This window comes from Aplysia californica, unplaced genomic scaffold (assembly GCF_000002075.1).
Source record: "Aplysia californica isolate F4 #8 unplaced genomic scaffold, AplCal3.0 scaffold00555, whole genome shotgun sequence".
Taxonomy (NCBI): Eukaryota; Metazoa; Mollusca; class Gastropoda; order Aplysiida; family Aplysiidae; genus Aplysia; species Aplysia californica.
In genome coordinates, this window is record NW_004797825.1 from 79,352 (window position 1) to 98,327 (window position 18,976).

At 38.9% G+C, this 18,976-nt stretch overlaps 1 protein-coding gene across 9 annotated transcripts in view; it reads left to right on the forward strand.

Moving 5' to 3' along the window:
- The window catches only part of LOC101861684 (RNA-binding protein Nova-1), a 36,519-nt gene extending 18,755 nt beyond the window's left edge, over positions 1 to 17,764 (forward strand). For 7 of the 9 annotated variants that reach the window (XM_005106765.3, XM_005106758.3, XM_005106760.3 and 4 more), the window contains 4 exons: positions 5,700 to 5,840; positions 7,462 to 7,628; positions 9,947 to 10,100; positions 12,631 to 17,764. In XM_005106765.3, coding sequence (XP_005106822.1) covers positions 5,700 to 5,840; positions 7,462 to 7,628; positions 9,947 to 10,100; positions 12,631 to 13,745 — 1,577 coding nt within the window. In that variant the 3' untranslated portion in view covers positions 13,746 to 17,764. The remainder of the gene's footprint in view (positions 1 to 5,699; positions 5,841 to 7,461; positions 7,629 to 9,946; positions 10,101 to 12,630) is intronic. The other 2 variants (XM_005106759.3, XM_005106761.3) reach the window with 1 other exon arrangement.
- The last annotated feature ends 1,212 nt before the right edge of the window (positions 17,765 to 18,976 follow it).

Consider the following 18,976-nt stretch of genomic DNA (forward strand, 5'->3'; position numbering starts at 1 on the left):
CCTCCTTGCTTCCTTCAAGAGATAAGAGTTAAGTCATGCTTAGCTATAGCGTTCCAATGTAAATATTTTGCTCTGTCTGAATTCGAGTCCACCCCCCCCCCCCTCAAATTGCGCCCGTAGAGCCTGTTTTCATTGCCATGTGTGCCTGCGTCAGTCTCCTCGTATCTCACTTTTGTGTGCTCTCTTATATTGTTAGCAGTTGACTTACAACAAGTAGGCCTCTTCTATTTCCATGCTGCCAAACGAACTGGCTCTGCAGATGCCCTAGGAGATTTTTGAAATTCCGAGAACAGTGAAGTTGAAATGTATGTTAGGCATTTTCATTCATTTCCTTCCAGCCCAATTCCGCAATCACGCATTTTGTTCGGTCTGTACTCATAACCGTGACTGGGTATTTACTTTTCTAAGTACAAATTATGTTCTTCTGGTAATTTTGCCTCCTCCCCTCCGCACCGAGAACGCTGCCAGTGGTACGTAAGTAAGAGCATAGCTCCCCGATGACGGCACACCTAGAGTGTGGGGTATGCCAGGAATTCCGTATTCGTTCTATGCCTCGCTCTTTTTCGGCTGGGAATCATTCACGGAGTTTTAACATTTCGGACCGCAAACCCCTCCTCGTCTTCATACGCTTTTTACCCCCAGTGCGTGCCAGCCGTCCGACACCGTGGTTACTCCACTCTCGCTGCTTACAACCCCCCCCCCCCCCCCCTCTCCCCCCCTTTAATAGAAAAGAACTTCTACTCGTCTGCTACGCCCCCCATTCCCAAACAAAAGAAGGGAACCAAACGCAAATGTTTAAATCTTTATCTTATATTATGAATGTAAATTTAGTAGAAGAGTAGCCTTTTTTCAAAGCTGTTCAGTAATGACAACTTGACGACTGTTCGTTGTTTTGTCAAAGAAAAGTTATGTAAGTTGTGTGCATTCTTTTTAGTTGTATATTTAAACTTTCCGTGTGTTTCGATGGTTGCGGGATAAATTGGGATAATTTTGAGGGTACTTGTGTTATAAATTGTTGAAGAAAAAAATGCATACATTTTTAGATTTCAGGTGTGTAGTGCCAGCGCATAGATCTGTTTTTGTTTCTTTGGTTCTTTGAGTGCACGTCATTGAACACCAGCGCCCCCTCCTTGCTTCCTTCAAGAGATAAGAGTTAAGTCATGCTTAGCTATAGCGTTCCAATGTAAATATTTTGCTCTGTCTGAATTCGAGTCCACCCCCCCCCCCCTCAAATTGCGCCCGTAGAGCCTGTTTTCATTGCCATGTGTGCATGCGTCAGTCTCCTCGTATCTCACTTTTGTGTGCTCTCTTATATTGTTAGCAGTTGACTTACAACAAGTAGGCCTCTTCTATTTCCATGCTGCCAAACGAACTGGCTCTGCAGATGCCCTAGGAGATTTTTGAAATTCCGAGAACAGTGAAGTTGAAATGTATGTTAGGCATTTTCATTCATTTCCTTCCAGCCCAATTCCGCAATCACGCATTTTGTTCGGTCTGTACTCATAACCGTGACTGGGTATTTACTTTTCTAAGTACAAATTATGTTCTTCTGGTAATTTTGCCTCCTCCCCTCCGCACCGAGAACGCTGCCAGTGGTACGTAAGTAAGAGCATAGCTCCCCGATGACGGCACACCTAGAGTGTGGGGTATGCCAGGAATTCCGTATTCGTTCTATGCCTCGCTCTTTTTCGGCTGGGAATCATTCACGGAGTTTTAACATTTCGGACCGCAAACCCCTCCTCGTCTTCATACGCTTTTTACCCCCAGTGCGTGCCAGCCGTCCGACACCGTGGTTACTCCACTCTCGCTGCTTACAACCCCCCCCCCCCCTCCCTTTTCTCCTTTTCTGTCAATAAACTGGAGCCTATTTACTTAAAGAATTGTTGCAATGCTCAGCACATGGCGCGTTCGCTTTCCCCATTCTCTAATTTTTAGCAGCACCCCCCCCCCTAATCTCCTCATTCTCTAATTTATAGCACCTCCTCCCTCTCGTTCTTTAAATTATATTACCCCCCCCCCCCCAATCCCCCACCCAAACTCTGTATAAAGACCACCTCCCAACCTCACCCAAACAAAAGAAAGAAAAACTAAAACAAAAGCCCGACGAACACGGACCGAAAGTCGCAAAACAAAGAAAAACTCGAGTGCAAAAGCAAATAAAAAAGAAAGAAAAGATGTTGTAGCTACCTAATATTGTTGCAACATATTATGTGAGGAGTGGTTGCTGTCGTACTGGGGCACCCAGTTGATTGGCTTGTCACACATAGTGAGATAGCCTACGGGCTTGTGTACTTTTCCTCTGAACTGACTTTTCATCTTTCTTTTGTTTGAATGCCATTAGTATTTTCGCAATTTGTATGCATACGCTTCGTATTTTGAAGAAAACGTTGATTGTGGGTGGTTGGTGGATGCTATGGTGTGATTTTCTCCTTCTTTCCATCTATCGTCCTTATCTCACCCCCTTTTTTGTTTTTGTTACCCTCTTGTAACACTTCTAATCTTCGGCACTTATATAACCTTATTGTGTTGCAAGTGCGTAAAACTCTTTTTAAAAAACAACCCTATTTATAATGGTATTTTACATCAAACTTGGATGAAAATCTTGTTTCTACACACATATCAACAATTAAAATTGTGAAACATGGGTTTCTTTATGTGAAAAAAAGTCGATGGTGTGCTCTGAATTTATTACTTATTAATGTTCAGTGGAAGGAAGGACTGTGGTCTGGCATAATGTTGTCTCCGTCACGCTTCAGGAGTGACTGTGAGCTAGACATTTTTTCGTGTCACCGCATACTTGGTACTGGCGAGATTGTGACTATTTACAGAAAAGGGGGGTGTCGCCCCTTAAAAAAGTATCTTATGACTTTTCTGTGTTGTTATGTCTGCCTTTTTGTGGCTTTTACGGCAACTGCTACTATCACTTTGGTTAGTTGGAAGGTGCAATTGGTAGTACCTACTTCTTTTCTTCCCCTCTAATGTTTCTGTTTAGTTTATTAGTCTGTCTTTTTCTGTGCACGTCTGTCAATCTGTCTTATTTTTTTCGCGCACTAAGTGACTATTATTGTGACTATGTACTTAAAAAAAAATAACAACTAAAGCAAGCAAGCAAACAAACAAACATAACTATCACTTCACACCGTTACATGGTCATATCAACAGCGTATTTTGACTTTCTTTTCTACCACTTTGTTGGTTGTTGGCGGGTGCTCTGGTGTGGTTTGCTTCTTCTATCCTATCAAACGCCTATCATCTTTATATTTCCTCTTTTTTGTGTTTGTTACTCTCTTGTAATACCTCTAATCTTCGGCACTTATATTATGACCTTATTGTGTTGCAAGTGCCCTAACACACTTAATGGGTGGTTGGCGGGTGCTCTGGTGTGGTTTGCTCCTTCTTTCCTATCAAACATCTATCGTCCTTATCTCCCCTTCTTCTTTTTTATGTTTGTTACTTTCTTGTAACACCTCTAATCTTCTGGCGCTCATATGACCTTATGCAGTTGCGAGCACCGTAAAATCTCTACTAAACTAAACTAACACACTAAAACTTAAAAAATTCTACCACTTCGTGCACGCACAAGTGTGTAATGAAATGTGTATATACGGATATAATATTATTGTGTTACCTATAACTTTTACGGAGTAGTGTTGACATTTTTGCCTTAAATTATGTCTGTGGGTGGTTTGCGGCTGCTCTGGTGTTGTTTGCTCCTTCTTTCCTATAAAAAAATCTATCGTCTCTATCTCCCTTCCTTCTTTTTTGTTTGTAACTCTCTTGCAACACATGTATTCTTGGGCACTTATTATATTACCTTATTGTGTTGCAAGTGCCGCAAAACACTTACTAAAACGAACATACATTATGTTGGCTTCCTTGGTTTGAATGTTTGTTTAAAGATCTGTGAGGATATCCCACCCTTGGTGTTATTTGGTCACTTTTGAGCACAACGGGGCTATCCCGAAAAACGCTGTTTTGAAATCGAAGGTTACGTTTTGGGAACCTTGTTCAGTTCGTTTAAAAGACAAGGAGAGTTTTCTCTATAACCAAACAAGTATACACACTAATGACACCCAAACTTCGCCTAGGTAGGGCAATGCCCGCTTTTGGTGTTGGTCAAGATTTCTGGAAACCCCAAAATCTGAGTTAGCCCGCTTGTCCTTAAAAGCGGCCATTTACGGTGCGCAGTCGTTTGGGATATATTTGTCATGGGTTGTTAAAGTATATTATTTACATTTGCTACCTCTACTAAAACAAAACAAGCTGTCTCCTGATCACAACCGTCATGGAATAATCGTAATTGCCATGGAAAGAGCCTGATTTGAAGATTAAATTAGGTTTTCAGGTATTACACCCTCGCCTCTAAAAAAACAAAGCACACACCCATGCACAGACACGTACACACACATGTGTGTGGCACGCATGCACACTCACGCTCTCTCTCTCTACCTCTTCTCTCACATACACGTGCGTGCACGCACACACACTCACACACGCACAGACACGCACATACGCTCTCATACACACACACACACACACACACACACACACACACACAAGTGACCGAAACAGGAGTGATCGAACGAATGTGTGCTTTGAGTCGTCCGCGTCTCGTAATGTATCGCGTGATGGGGCCGCCATCGCTACCGCAACAGGAAATAAACTACCTGGGCTGACTTGATCGTGGGACGGGGAGCCGAATGCTCGTCAGCGCTCAAAACATCACAGAACATTACGACACGTAGCTAAAAATAACGTTCATGATTCTGACAAAGTCACATGATGGGTATGCGCTTCAGCGCTAAGAATAGGAGGTCACGACCTAAAATGACAAGCCCAGGTTGGATTCTCCTGGTGTTGAAGAGAAAAAAGTCGTTCAGCGTAGTTTGATAGATATATTATATAGGCAAACAGATACATTTGGCCGCTCACTTAATTAATTTGAGGGAACAGAGGGACAAAATTATGAGGGAAACGGACCTCAGGCGGCATTGCAAGCAGAAATATTATGAAAGGAGTTTTCCTCATCATGTATTTTGCTCCATTGAAATTGAAATAAGATAGATTATTACTAGTACAGTACTAGACTTTGTAGTTACTCCACATTTAGTGTGTTTACAGAAGGGGGATTGATGTTAAAACAACTAAGTCTAGTAATTAGTTCATGTTACTTATTTTATCACTGAAGGGTTAATATTTTTTTACAACCTCGTTGAAGTCATTATTCCTTTTTTGGACTTTATATAAAGTTTGCGAATCTGTTGTGAGTGCTGCTATTTTTTAGAAGTTTTATGTCACAAGTTTTTTGTGGGTTGTTTGTGGGTGTTTTGATGTTGCTTGTTTCTTTCTTCCTATGAAAAATCTATTGTCCTTATCTTTCCTTTTCTTTTAAATTTTATTCTCCAGTAACAACTCTATCCTTTGGCGTGGGTGGTTGGCGGGTGCTCTGGTGTGGTTTGTTCCTTCTTTCCTATCAAATGTTCTATCGTCCTGATCTCCCCTCCTTTTTTGTGTATGTTACTCTCTTGTAACACGTTATCTATTCTTCGGCACTTATATAACGTTATTGTGTTGCAAGTGCCGTAAGACTCTGACTAAAACTAAACTAAACTAACCTTTGGCTCTTATATGACCTATTTGTGTTTCAAGTGCTGTAAAACTTTAAAAAAAATTAAAACTGAACTAAACATGTTTTTCAGGGGACAACATTCATTTAAAGATCCTAGTTCCCAGTGTTGCTGCTGGGGCCATCATTGGAAAAGGAGGAGAGACTATAGCCCAAATACAGAAGGATGCTGGTGCCAGGGTAAAGATGTCCAAAGCCAACGACTTTTATCCTGGTGAGTGGGAATAGTTTTGTTTTGCATTGATCCTTAATTCTGCATCAGGCTTTCAAGTTCAAACCCCCTTTGTTGTGTATGTTCCCTCTTTGCTGTGAGTGTTCATGTCCTTCCCAGCTCTGCTGCTGTTGGGCACATGTCATATATGTTTATATGCTTGAAGGCAATAAATAACATTGCATCAGGGTTCTTGGGGGGGAGGGGGGGGGGGGTGTTAAAGACAAATGTTCTAAATCTCAGGAAGAGCTTAGGCAATTATATTTTGAGTATTGAGAAACTTAAAATGAATTGAGATGATAGACTTGTACCATTAAATCCTAGAATGTGGTCTTAGATAATTTCAGATTTCACTTTAGAGCGCGCTATTTTAGCCAAATGATGGGCAAGGGAAGAGTGTGCCATACTTAATCGACTTCAGTGAGACTGGTATTTTGATGTTTTTTGTGACCTCTAATTGTGCTCTTTTATTCTCTTTTTTGTTAGTAGCAAACAGGTACACAACTCTGGAAGTAAATTTTAAAGCATTTTTTCCTTTAACTTTGTTTTTCGGCTCCCATTCTACGGTAACTGACGTTGCTGCTGCTGTTTTTACTACTACTGCTTCTATACTTTACTATTATTATGGCTATTATACAACTACACTGTATTCTTCTTCTTCCTCTTTCTCATCCTCCTGTTCCTCTATTATTATTCTAATGGTGTCCGGGTGTTTTTTAAAATCAAGAAGTTCTACGTGAAATATCAGCAGACGTTTCAAACACAGGGAGTTGGCAGATGAAGCCAAATTATTCTACCCATTTGGAGGTGCAAAAAGATGAGCCAACAAATGTAGACAGTAGTGCCTTTATTTTGAGTTAAATTATTACTCTTATTACCATTGTTATCATTAATTGACAATTTTTATTATTCATGATAATGATGGTGATGATGATAAAATAATAATGATGAATACAATGATAAAAGTAATGATAAGAATAGCTCCAGTTGTAACTGCAGCAGCATTGTGATTGGGTGTTTCTTTAAGAATCATGAATGTCAGTAAATTTCTTTCTAATTAAGGATATTTACCAAATTTTTAGGTTTAAGATTAGATCAGAATTTTTTTTTGGTTGTGATTTTGAAATTTTCTTTTGGTTACTGCTCTTTTGTTTTCCAGGAGTAGTAGCAATTTTTAAATAGTAAATTACTGAAAATAGACTGACAGTGCATATAAATGTAGCACATGTGATCTGGCTTATTGAAAATTTGGCGTAGTACTTTTTTTAGTATGCAGATAAGTTGAATTTGAAAAGAGTACTACTAGGGATGGTAGAAGTAGAAGTGTATCAGTTAGTTGATTGTTAGATTTTAAAAGTTTTTATTTTATGTGAACAGGAACAGAAATAAAGCCTTAAGTTTTTTTGGTAAAGGAAAATGAGTTTGAAAAAAAAAAGGTGTAATGCTTCTGAGTGAGTTACAATTTGGTTGTCTCTTCCCCATTCGGTGATGGAATGAATAGTAGGAAGAGAATAGTAGAGAGTGTCCATACTCAGTTGTGTGAAAGTTTTAATAAAATTGTACAGCAGATCTGTCTTCAATTAGTAGCATTGTATTCATTTCATTACTTTGTATCCCTTTTCAGGCACCACAGAAAGAATCTGTTTAATAATGGGCTCACCAGAGGCTGTCCGTCAAGTTAACAACTTCATCATGGAAAAAATAAGGGAAAAGCCGGAGTCCAATCCCACCACCCCAACAAAGCCTGATGATGCCAAAAATAATTTTGAGAGGCATCGGCAGGTAATAGAGGTATTTCAGGTTCCATTTTCATCCTCATTTCATTCTTCTGTAGGATCTTCGCCTTTGGTTCCCAAATTTGTAGATGAAAAAACAGTTTTATTTTTGTCAGCGTGTTTTGTTTGCTTTTGTTATGGGAGAAGTACAATTGCTGTTTGTCAAAATGTATAGATGGAATTGGTTATGCGGGCTTAACACACACAATTTGTGGAATTGTAGTGACGCAGCTGGACAGAACCACTCTGAAGTTCAATTAATTTTATTAAAAATTTTGTTCCTGGCAGTTAAAAATTATTTTTTTAAACGATGGCCTCACCCTGCCATTGATGATCTGACACACACCTCAGGAAAGAACAGAAGTTAAATTTGTTTCTTAAAAAAGGTGGAAATAGTGTAGATGTTGCAAATTGACTGCTATCGTGGACATCTTTCATCTGCTTAAATTTCTTTCCGAATTGTTGTTCCATTGATAAAGATGGTGCCACTAAACCTGTCAATTTCACACACTTCATTTTGACATGTGAAAGCAAACAGTACAAATTACACCCGTTGTCTTTTATGGAAAGGTCTAACTTGGTACTTCGAAATCAAAGTAAATTTTATAGTATACCTGTAAAAATTATACATGTGAAGCCCTCTGTAGCTTGCATATTTTCTTCAAAACGGTTTGCTTCTTTGTTCACTTTTGAACTGAACCGTGGTGTAAATTTTTCTTCTTTTGGCCACCAGTTTATTTATCATAAATAGATCAGTAAAGAATTAGCACTCTTTGCCGCTGTCTAAACTCATGAAGTTAGACAGCCTTTCCCTTGGGTGCTAAACCAAAAGTCTGCAGACCTTGACGGCATTTCTGATACTCACAGACTGCTGCTTAATTTGCAGAGACATTTGAAAAACATACTTTAGCCAGAAGAGGTGAATTGCTTTGTCAAAAAGTACTTACTAAACATCAAGCCCTCACATGATTTTCAATCTAAATGGTTTGATTATTGTTTTACTTAGACTACTGTCCAAATGATATACTTAAATAGAGTATAATTTGATGACTGTGGAGTGTATGAGCAAATCAAATTTGTGTACATGTGTTAAGTGGAAGGGGGCTGGACGATTGAAGAGTGTATAAAAAGTAATAATGACAATTTACACTTTTTCAAATGCTTTATGAATTTATTACTGGAACCCAAAGGTGAAGATCGATCTTAGATCACCTTTCCTATCTAGATAATTGTAATATATGCAACCATGATGCTGTAAGGTAAGAATGAAGTTAAAGCAGAATGTTTTAAAAGAATTATTCTTGGATGTGGCAATTACAGTTGTCATGGAGGTTGTTTTTTTTTCACCTTTTAGGTCATAGATTTGGTTGCATATCAGTTGTTGGAAGTTGTCCTTTATGGCTAAACAGCCTGAAATCTAGAGCTCTCACCTCTAATTGGAGAGAGTTGAGGAAAAGCTAAGTGGTATGCCACAGCCACAGACACTGGTCGATTCATGGCTTTTTCTATAATTTAAGCTTTCACGGAATATATTTAGATGAGACAAAAGGGTCTTAATTTCCAGACCAAGTCTGTGGGGTACTCTTGTTACCCTTATTCTTGTCACCTTAGTTTTCAAATATTTTTGGTGTCGATATTTAAGTCAGTTTTTTAAGTGCAGATGAATGAAACAGAATCTCCCTTATTTAGTAAGTATACTTCAAATCCAAGGATGGATATGCTCTAAGAAGATATCAGAGAAATGAAAGTTGATTCAGGTATTCTGTTGTTTCGAAAATTGGAAAGAAGAAAAAGCTGTGCAATCATCAGTTGAGAATGGTAAGATGGAAAAGTAGTAAATCATTTTCACAGTCATGGTCATTTCAGCATTTTCATCTCATTATCAGATCAACCAAATCATTTTTTCAGTTCAGCATAATCACAGTCATCTGCTCAGTTCAACATAATCACATGATCATTTGCGTCATTGAGCATCCCACTTGATCATCTTTCGCAAAATTTCATTCCTTCTGAATGTATAGATTTGTAGCAATAGTGTGTAGTCTGACTCGTAAATTTATTTGGCTAGCTTATATTAATTGCGTTGTCTACAACGGAAAGTAATGATATTTTTTCATAAGTTTCCTAAACTTCAGTGCTGTTCCTAAACAATCAAGTGAAAAGTCTCTGGAAAGTCTTTGAAAAGAAATGTAATCTTCAAGTATGAATTTTAAGATTCCGTGCATGCTTATTTTAAATAAAGCCGTGCTAATGACCATAGGTGTAATTTTTTTGTATTTTCCATTTCTTTTGAGTGCCTTTATTTCAATGTTTTCTTTACTTTAATTTGCATAGGTCAAGATTTTGATTCCTAACAGCACAGCTGGGATGATCATTGGGAAAGGTGGAAACTTTATAAAACAAATCAAGGAGGAAAGTGGTGCCTATGTGCAAATTTCGCAGAAGTCAAAGGAGACTAATCTTCCTGAACGATGTGTTACTGTTGCTGGTAAGTTGGTTTTTTCCTTCGATTAATAGGGTTAAGCATAGCGAATTCAGACTTGGCAGTGCTATTTTGTTCACGTAGTTGTTAAAGCCACAAGTGTTTCTCAGTATAGGCTTTATCTTGCTGTGTCTGGGTGGTGGTCAGTGGTTGTGAACCTGCTAGCAGGCCCCTGAAAACCCCCCACTAAAAACTGGAGACTATAGTATGCCCGCAACAGAAACATAGAACTTAGGTAATAAACAGTATCTAGAAGCATTGTACCAACTACATGGCAGAGATGGAGGCTCTCATACATGTGGCAAATGTCATCAGGGATGTGGCAGACCCCCAAAGCCAAATAGTTTTCCAGACAGATGTCATGTCAGTACTGCTGACAAACTCCCAAGGCTGTGAAAGCTAATAGATAGCATTTCATGCGTAAGGATGAAACTGCAGCGGGTCCTTTTGAGCTATGTTGTCTTGGGGAAATGAACAGGCGGACAGGATGGAAAGAGTGGGTTTGCAGGAAGAACTGCCAGACAACATCAGCTATCTAGAAATGAAAACTCTTTTAAAAAAAGTATTTAAACACCACAGATACCAGATAACTACCATGAGCTGACACGCCAAGAACGAGTGACTATCTTTAGACTAAGAACACAACACACAATACTCAAACAACACGTGTACAGTTGTATTAATTACAATCACCAAAATATCAGTGTGGAAAAGAGAACCAGACTGTGGAACTCATCCTCCAGCAGTGCAGTGCAGGATACACACACACCCTGAAACAGGAAACGTGGTCTAGGAGCTATACACTATACAGGCCAACAGAAGTACTTGGCAGGATGGCCCAGTATATTACTGATACCGGACTTCAAGAACAATGCAGTCGAGAAGAAGAAGAATAGACAGCAGAAAATGCTTTGCTCATGCACTTCTTCATGCTCTTCATTTTCTTTCCATTACTGACAGTCTCATAACCTGTCAGTTTCATTCCAATGCGTTGGCTTGAGAAACTTGAGACAGTGGTCAATAGTCTTTAGCCTCTAGTAGCATGGTATAAATTCTTCCTGCAAAAGGCAACAGCAGTAAGCCTGACTCCCTGACCAGCTCAATTCTATTACTGGGCCACAGCCTTCCAATCTCTTCCTTTGTTAGGCTATATCAGTTGGAAAGGTTTTCTAAATGGCCTTGCTGATGTGCTGGATAGAATTAATGTTGGCTGAACTTTTGTTCACCCTCACTGGAAAAGTCATTCTTTTATGAACCTGTGTTTTAATTCGATTTTTGAGTGACCTAGCTAAAAATAATATTAAGAAAGATTTGGGATGGAAAATTTTGTTTGAGGAGCTGAGAAAAAAAGTTGTGGAGTAAGTGTTTGTAACTGGGTGGTAGCAAAACTATATTTTGTATTTTCTCATGCTCTTAGATTCCACCTTTTAGTATCAGAAGTGGTTGATTTTGTTTCTGTTTAGAAAATCACTATCAGCAAGTTATTGTTGAATTTCTGGTGCATTGAAGGCAGCTCCCTATTTTGCTGATGGAAGCAGTTTATTTTCCGTTTCCTTTCTGACCATCAGGATGGTTCACATTCAATTGTTTTGGCCCATTTGATAATGAACTTGGCTTATACACGAGTCTGAATACAACTAGGATCCAAATTTAAAAAATATCCTTTCTCAATGTGTTGTCCTGAAAACATACAAGTCTTTTTTTGGAGATGGTCAACTTCGTGTCTAGTTTGGGGTTTTCCCCCTGAAGTATGCACAAAGTATGCATAAGATTTCGTTACTTATTTGACCTTCCATTCCACAAAAATGGTCTCAGGCAAAAAAAAATTCAAACATTTTGTGTCCATAAATTTTGCTTTTTATGGTTTATTCATTACCACAATATGGGGGGGGGGGGGGGGGGGACACTGAATGATTTATGTCTAGTTTAATTCTTTATCTCGAGGGGGGTAAACCCACTATGCTGGGGCCCTTTTTTGGTACTAAATCTAAAAATTATGAAAACGTCTCTAAACTGGTCATTAGATAAAACTAGTGAACCTATTTTGATAGTTTTTCACCTAATGAATGAAATCCCAATAAAAGAGACCTGTTTTCGGCAGTTGCCGAAACTTAGTTTGATGTCGAACTCGCCGTAAAGGAATGTGCCCGAGCCGCTGTCAGCAGCTCACCGGCACAGTGGTTCCGACTGCGAGCCGAGCGGCTTGCTGGAGATAGAGTTAAGCAGGTTTAATTGTTTTAAGATTGGGAAGGGTGTAATGGGAGGTTATTTTTTTTTAGATGTTGTGCATCATGCCCTGTTCAGGGAAATTGAAACGTTTTTATGAAAATGCAACAGACATTCGAAGCTAGAAACATTTACATTTTCTTTGCAACATAATAAAGCCAGGAGTAACCAACCATAGAATATGGCATGAGTTTTAATTTGAAAATTATGACATCGTTCCAGTCATGGATTGAACATTTTTGTTTTAACTTTCACAGCTCCAAACAGCCAAAGGTCTAATGAGTCTTGTTACTTTTTTGTTCTTTTTCAGGTGAAATTGATGCCAATATGAAAGCAATGGACCTTATCTTGCAAAAAATTGTAGAAGACCCCCAGAGCAGTAGTTGCCCCAATATAAGCTATGCTGATTATACAGGCCCTGTTGCATCTGCCAACCCGACAGGATCCCCATTTGCCAACACCCCTTACCAAGCACGTAGCACTGATATGATAAACAACACAGCTGCTGCATATCCTGGACAAGGCTTCAATTTCGGTACCAATGGGAATAACTCCTACAATGGCATGGGAGGCCTTGCTGGACTGAACATGACCCTCAGTGCTGCTGCCATGGGACTAGGTGGCCCCATGGCTGCACAGGCTTTGGAAAACCTAAAGATGACTCTGAGGGGTTCTGGCTACACTGAACAAGCCACAGAGGAAATAAGTACCGCCATGAATACCCTGGCTAATTATGGAATCTTAGGCATGGGTATGGGAGGCGTGAACCAGATGGGGGCAAACATGACGGCATCCAGTTTAGCTAGCATGCAGGGCATGCAGATGGCAGGGACAACCACCGGGGCAGCTGCCAACACATCCTTTGGCAATGCCACTTCCCAAGCTTCCAGCATGTTTGGACCCGTAGGCAGCACGTCAACGGGCCAGCAGCAGTCGACTAGTTTGTTTGGAAGCTCTTCGCCAAGCATGGCTGGTGCCACCGACCGCTATGGCTCCAGTTCCATGCTCAATGATTCGTTTGCGCAGACTCCGGGCTATGCCGCGTCTGCCAGTGCTGTCACCTATCCTACCCAGGACCGCTCGCCAGGGGCTGTCACAGTCAATGTGAACCAGAACTCTTTTGGGCTGGGCACTGGGATGTACAGCCCCACCGACGACAAGACGTCCACCAAGCAGGAGATGGAGGTCCCAGAAAATATAGTAGGTGCCATCCTGGGCCCAGGTGGTAAAGGTATTGTGGAGATCCAGCAGTACACAGGCACCAATATACAAATCTCCAAAAAGGGGGTCTATGCACCAGGCACCCACAATCGCATTGTATGCATCTCTGGCACTGTGAACAACATAACCCGGGCGCAGTACATGATCCAGCAGCGGATCCAACAAGAAGAGTACAAGCGTGCACGACAGGCTACAGCTCGTTAAATATGATAATACATGGTATATTTTTAAAATACCAGTTGATAACTGTGGTCCTCAGTCATTTTTTTTTCTTTGGTTTTTGTTTTTGCTTTTAAAAAAAATTGTGAAGCTTTTTCAGTGATCAGTTGTCTTTTTAGTTCTTCATTCTAGTTAACAATATTCATTATTGTTTATTCCGAGAAAGATCCAAATTTTCCCCCTTCTCCTTTCACTTTGGTCTGCTATATTTCCCTTCTTCGGTGCAGAATTTTACATCCTCTTTCTCTCTTGCTGTTTTAGCATTCAATATTCTGAGTCTTTCTAAGCAAGGCTCTTCATGTTGGTTTCTTTGTATTCATTAGTTGTACGGATTTTTAAGATGAACATGGTGTAAAATGTTTCATCCACCTCTCATCATTCATCTTCCATTGTACTGCTCATCAATCCTCCATTTATCAGAAGACCCAAAGTCTTGCATTGGTTTTTACACAGTACTGGTCGTCTAGGAAACTAAAGGGCTGTGAATCAATAGTTTTTCCTTACCAATTTTTTGGTGGTGTGTGTTATTAATGTTTTTTTTTTAAATTACTATATATATATATCGAGAATCATGCTGCTGTCTGCAAGTTCTACAATTATTTTTACCATGACAGTAAATCTGTATTGTAGAATTTTGCAGGCGGTAGCAGGCCAGTAGTTGCTGCCTTTGCTGTTCATCTGACAACATGCATCGTTCATTCTGACCCTCATCCTCATTTCATTTTCACCCACATCTTTAACTTAATAGACGGATGTCTGCATGCTGACAGTCATGTCAATATGTGGACCCTCTATTTTGTTTCATTCGTTTTCATCTCTTGAAACAGAAAAAAAGTAAAATGGAAAGTTTGGTAAAAAAACCTTCCACTGTTTTAAACTGCAATTATGAAATACTATTTGTGATAATACATTCTACATTAATGTAATTATGGAAAGCATTGTGACAAAATTTATTTATTTTTTCTCATCTTACTATGCATTTGAGATTTTGTTGTAGCTCAGCCATATGGTTTTATGTGATGATAACTATGTCAACTAATCATTCTAATGATCATTGATCAGCATCTCTTCACCTGCATTATCCTCTGTCTGCCAGCATGTAGTTGCTCTGCTGTTTAAGTATTAAGCTGAAAATGCTGGCAATATCAACCAGGAATCGTAACCAGTACGATCATTCACATTGTTAACATTTCTCATAAACAGAAAATTGTGATATAACATTGGTCATATTTATTTAATACAGTCATTAAGATATTCTTTGGTATGTAAATATGTTTACCCTCATTTCTGAGTTATCTCAGCTCCTTATTTTTGCTTCCTGTCCCTCACCTCCAACCAGTTATAGAGTTCACAAAGGTTTAAAAAAAAACACTCACTAAACTCACTACAATTCTGGACACAAGATTTTTATTAATTTTTTAATTCATTCACTTTTGCTGCTTTTTTGGTCTTTGTTTAGCTCAACAAGATTTCACTGCATCGTGTAGTTTTGTCACACTGCTTTCCACTACCCTTTATACAGTTATTGCCTGAATGCACATAACTTAAAACACATATATCAATATTTAAAAGATGTCTTTCTTTAGAGAGGATGTTCAGTTATAATCGATTGCTGTTGTCTTACATCAAGCAAGAGAGGACTGTATTTTATGTATTACTTTATGGAAATACCTGTATGTACAAATGCTGCATTTTAGTCAATATTTTATTTATCTAAATCTGTCTAACCATGTGTCAGGTATCATTGCGTTTTAGTCTCCAGTAAGTGGTGTTTCAGATTGGCAGTAAGTCAGATACTAGGACAGATGAAGTGGCCTCTCTTAGAAGGGCAAGTCAGAAGACTCCTCAGTCATACTTTCTGTTCTGAGCAATTTTATTTAGTGTGAAGGGGTGTGCTTTGTTTTTACACTGTTGTGTATTTTGTGTTATATTTGCATTTGTAACCAGGGAGAAGAGATTGAGAAAGTTGTTGTTTGACATTCTCAACTGAAAGAACGGGTATTGTTGCGATCATTTTCAAACAACTACACCTTTCTTTCACTCTTTATGTAAATGTATCGTACGGATGAATCACCAGTTCTGGTATCTGCAGGCAACACTGTAAGCCGCCTCATAGATTGACCCGAATCAGTTGTCCAATCACAGGTTTGGATTTAATGTTTCTTTAGACATTATAATCTGACGTACTCAATTCTTGAGTTTGAATTACTCCATTATTGAGTTCTCTCTGCTTTCTTTCCTCCGTCTCTCTTTTTTTTCTTGCTCTCTCACTATTTATTTATTTATTTTCTGTTTATTCTTTTGCTTAAATATAAATTTTTCAACCTGCATATGTCGAAAATAATACTGTAATTTATTGCTACTTCCATCACCTGAAAGTCCACCTGTACTTCACAATCTACTACTCATGATTCAGCATCAAGCATTGTTGTAACTAGCCAACCCATTATTAAATTAAGCCACGAGATCTGGATTTTGTCACAGCCCGAAGTCTTTCCTATGTCATGGTGTACGGGAATATTTGCCATTGGCCATCAGTCTGATATGTTTCTCAGTTGCCTTTGATATTTCTTTAAAGGTTACTGGCTCATTAACATTTTTTGAGGGTGGGTTTTTAAAATTAGAAATGGCATCAATATATTATTTTCACACATTACTACCACCACAACAAATTTGCTTTCCAAGTGAGGAAATCTTGGAATGGTCTGTCTCATTTGAAAGAGGATTTCAAAGTAGGTCAATGTTTTTTGTTTTTTTTAGCCAAGTTTCATTGGCTTTCCAAGTGCATTTTAAAATTATTTAAGAATTAATGTTCATCACTTCTGTGCTCACCATTATTGTTGTGTAACAATATCGTTTCCATGGAATCATTAAGAAAACACCTTGCAAAGACCAATTCGAAAGCAAAGATATGTTTTGATTAACTGTGTGGGAATACAAGTGAAGATTCAGAAACGATCATGTAGTCATGAATCAAAATATACTTCACCAACAGATAACCTTGCACATTTTGCAGTTTTGTGTAAAATACTGTATTATAATGAACGCCATCAAAACTTCTTGCATCTGGCTGGCCAGGGGCAGATAATCCAGTCACCCCATTTGTTCGTGTGTGCCTCTGTAGATGCCAGCGTTTGGTAGACATGGTTGGTGAGGCGATGCGGTGGTGGGCTCAGTGGGGTTCTTACAACTTTGTCCAAATTTTGACGTGAAGAGACAGATGTGTCGAGAAAAGTCTGACTGATAAAGGCTTGGCCAATCTTACAGCTACATGAAATGCAATCTTGGACTGAGAATTTTACATTTGTATGTGTGCAAATGTTCCGAGTTAACATTAAACGGTAAGGTTTTACATTTCCCCTTCTTCTTTAATGGGAGTTTCTATTTATTTTTATTCTGTTCAGTGACAGAAAATGATCTGCATGCAGAACAAAAACAAAACAGTTCTGTAAAATTATGAACTCAGACTTGAAGCTAGTCTGTTGTGCTTCTGGGGGTCTGCATACCATGAGAAATGTGTAGAGTGTAACTAGTGCCTAGACCTATTGAACTATTTTTGTTTCTGCTCTTGAGAAACAAGAAGTATGTGTATACTGTGAAAGAAGAGCAGTACCAGCTCTATGACACACAATAGCCTCCATGGGGATAAATCACCTTTGCTAGTGTTGTAAATTATTTATTGATTGTTGTCTCATCTGTATCTATAGCTTCACTTAGTTATGCATGCCTTAGACTCTGAATGGTAGGCATCATTGTGGATATTGAAAAACTCATTTCATTACTCATGTTAGGTCATTATTTATGCTTACGTCATGCCACTTTTTTTCGGTCTTGTTTTACTGGCAGAGATGCTTTATTCCCGTACTTTTATTATCAATGGTAAACAGTAAGCTGCAACAAAGGATGCGGTTGGTGATAAGGAGGACTAACATAAAGACGTGAGAATATGCAGTTTAAAAATTAAAAAAAAGAAGTTTTCTCAATCAGAGATGACTGGCTCTTGATTTTGTTTGTTTGTTTTTTTCTGTCTTTGCATTCTATACTGTGTTTGCCACGAGTTTCCATCCGCCTTTGCATGCATCTATTATTATGATGTTGAGGGATAGCGTGTTGTCAACTTTGACACTTGCCTCAAAGTCAGGGACTGGTGTCTGGTGTAGCAGTTAGAAGGCACTTCACTGTTGCTAGCAGGAGTAGAGTTCCATTTTTGAGTGGAGTGAAATTTTCATGAGTATGTTTGTCTTTCTGCTGGGATATTGTATCCCTTCCCAGACAGACTGGGTTAGCCCCTACAGGTAGGATCGGAAACACACTTCCTAAATCATGCAAATTGCGTCGATGGGGGCGTAAAAACACATTGGTAAAAACGAAAAACAAAACAAATTTTGGTTGGGGAGGGGGAAGTGATCTTGTGGAATAATAATATGGGAGTATTCATGATTTTTTAAAACCTTTACTTTTGCTCACTTAATAGCTTTTACTAATTTTGGAAAAATGTCAAGGTGCCTGTGGTGTAGCTGTTTGGTTCTTCGCTGTCATGTGAGACCCAAGTTCTATTCCACAGTTGGGAGAATTTTTATCGTGGTTTCTTGATCTTTCTGCCTGGATGCCAAGCTATCCATCTAAATGAGTGAATGACCTAAAAGTGCTGACTGGGGCATATACACCTACACATAACAAAAAAAAAAAAGAAAGAAAACGGGGCTCTTTTGGTCTAGAGGTACATGTATGGTGTTTGATTCTGTCTAAAAGTTCCGGGATCGAATCGAGTATTCAAGGAAACAGTTTTTTTCTCTAAAATTAAAATTTTCTTCTTTGCTAACTTTCTTGTTCTGTCATCTGCTTTCATCACCACTTTTTCTCTGCCCCCACCTCCAGTGTGCTTTTTGCTCCGTTTCTCCTAACTGGTTCCACTGCTGTTCCAGGTTCCTCCTTACTACATGTACTGTCTTTCATCCCCCGCCCTGATCTTATTCTTAGGATAGATCAGATTGAACTTTCACATCTGGTGACCTAGCCTCTAATAAGGGTGAAAAAATCTTGGAAGTCCTGTGTTCAAGTTCAAGTTGCACACTCTAAACTTCCCCTAGTGAAGGCTAGTGGTCCTAGAACTTACTAAAAGAGTAGGCTTTTGCTGCCACCTGGGAAAAATTCATAATCAATTTTTATCAAAAATGAAAATATAGTCGATATAGTATAAAAGTAAAAAGTACCTT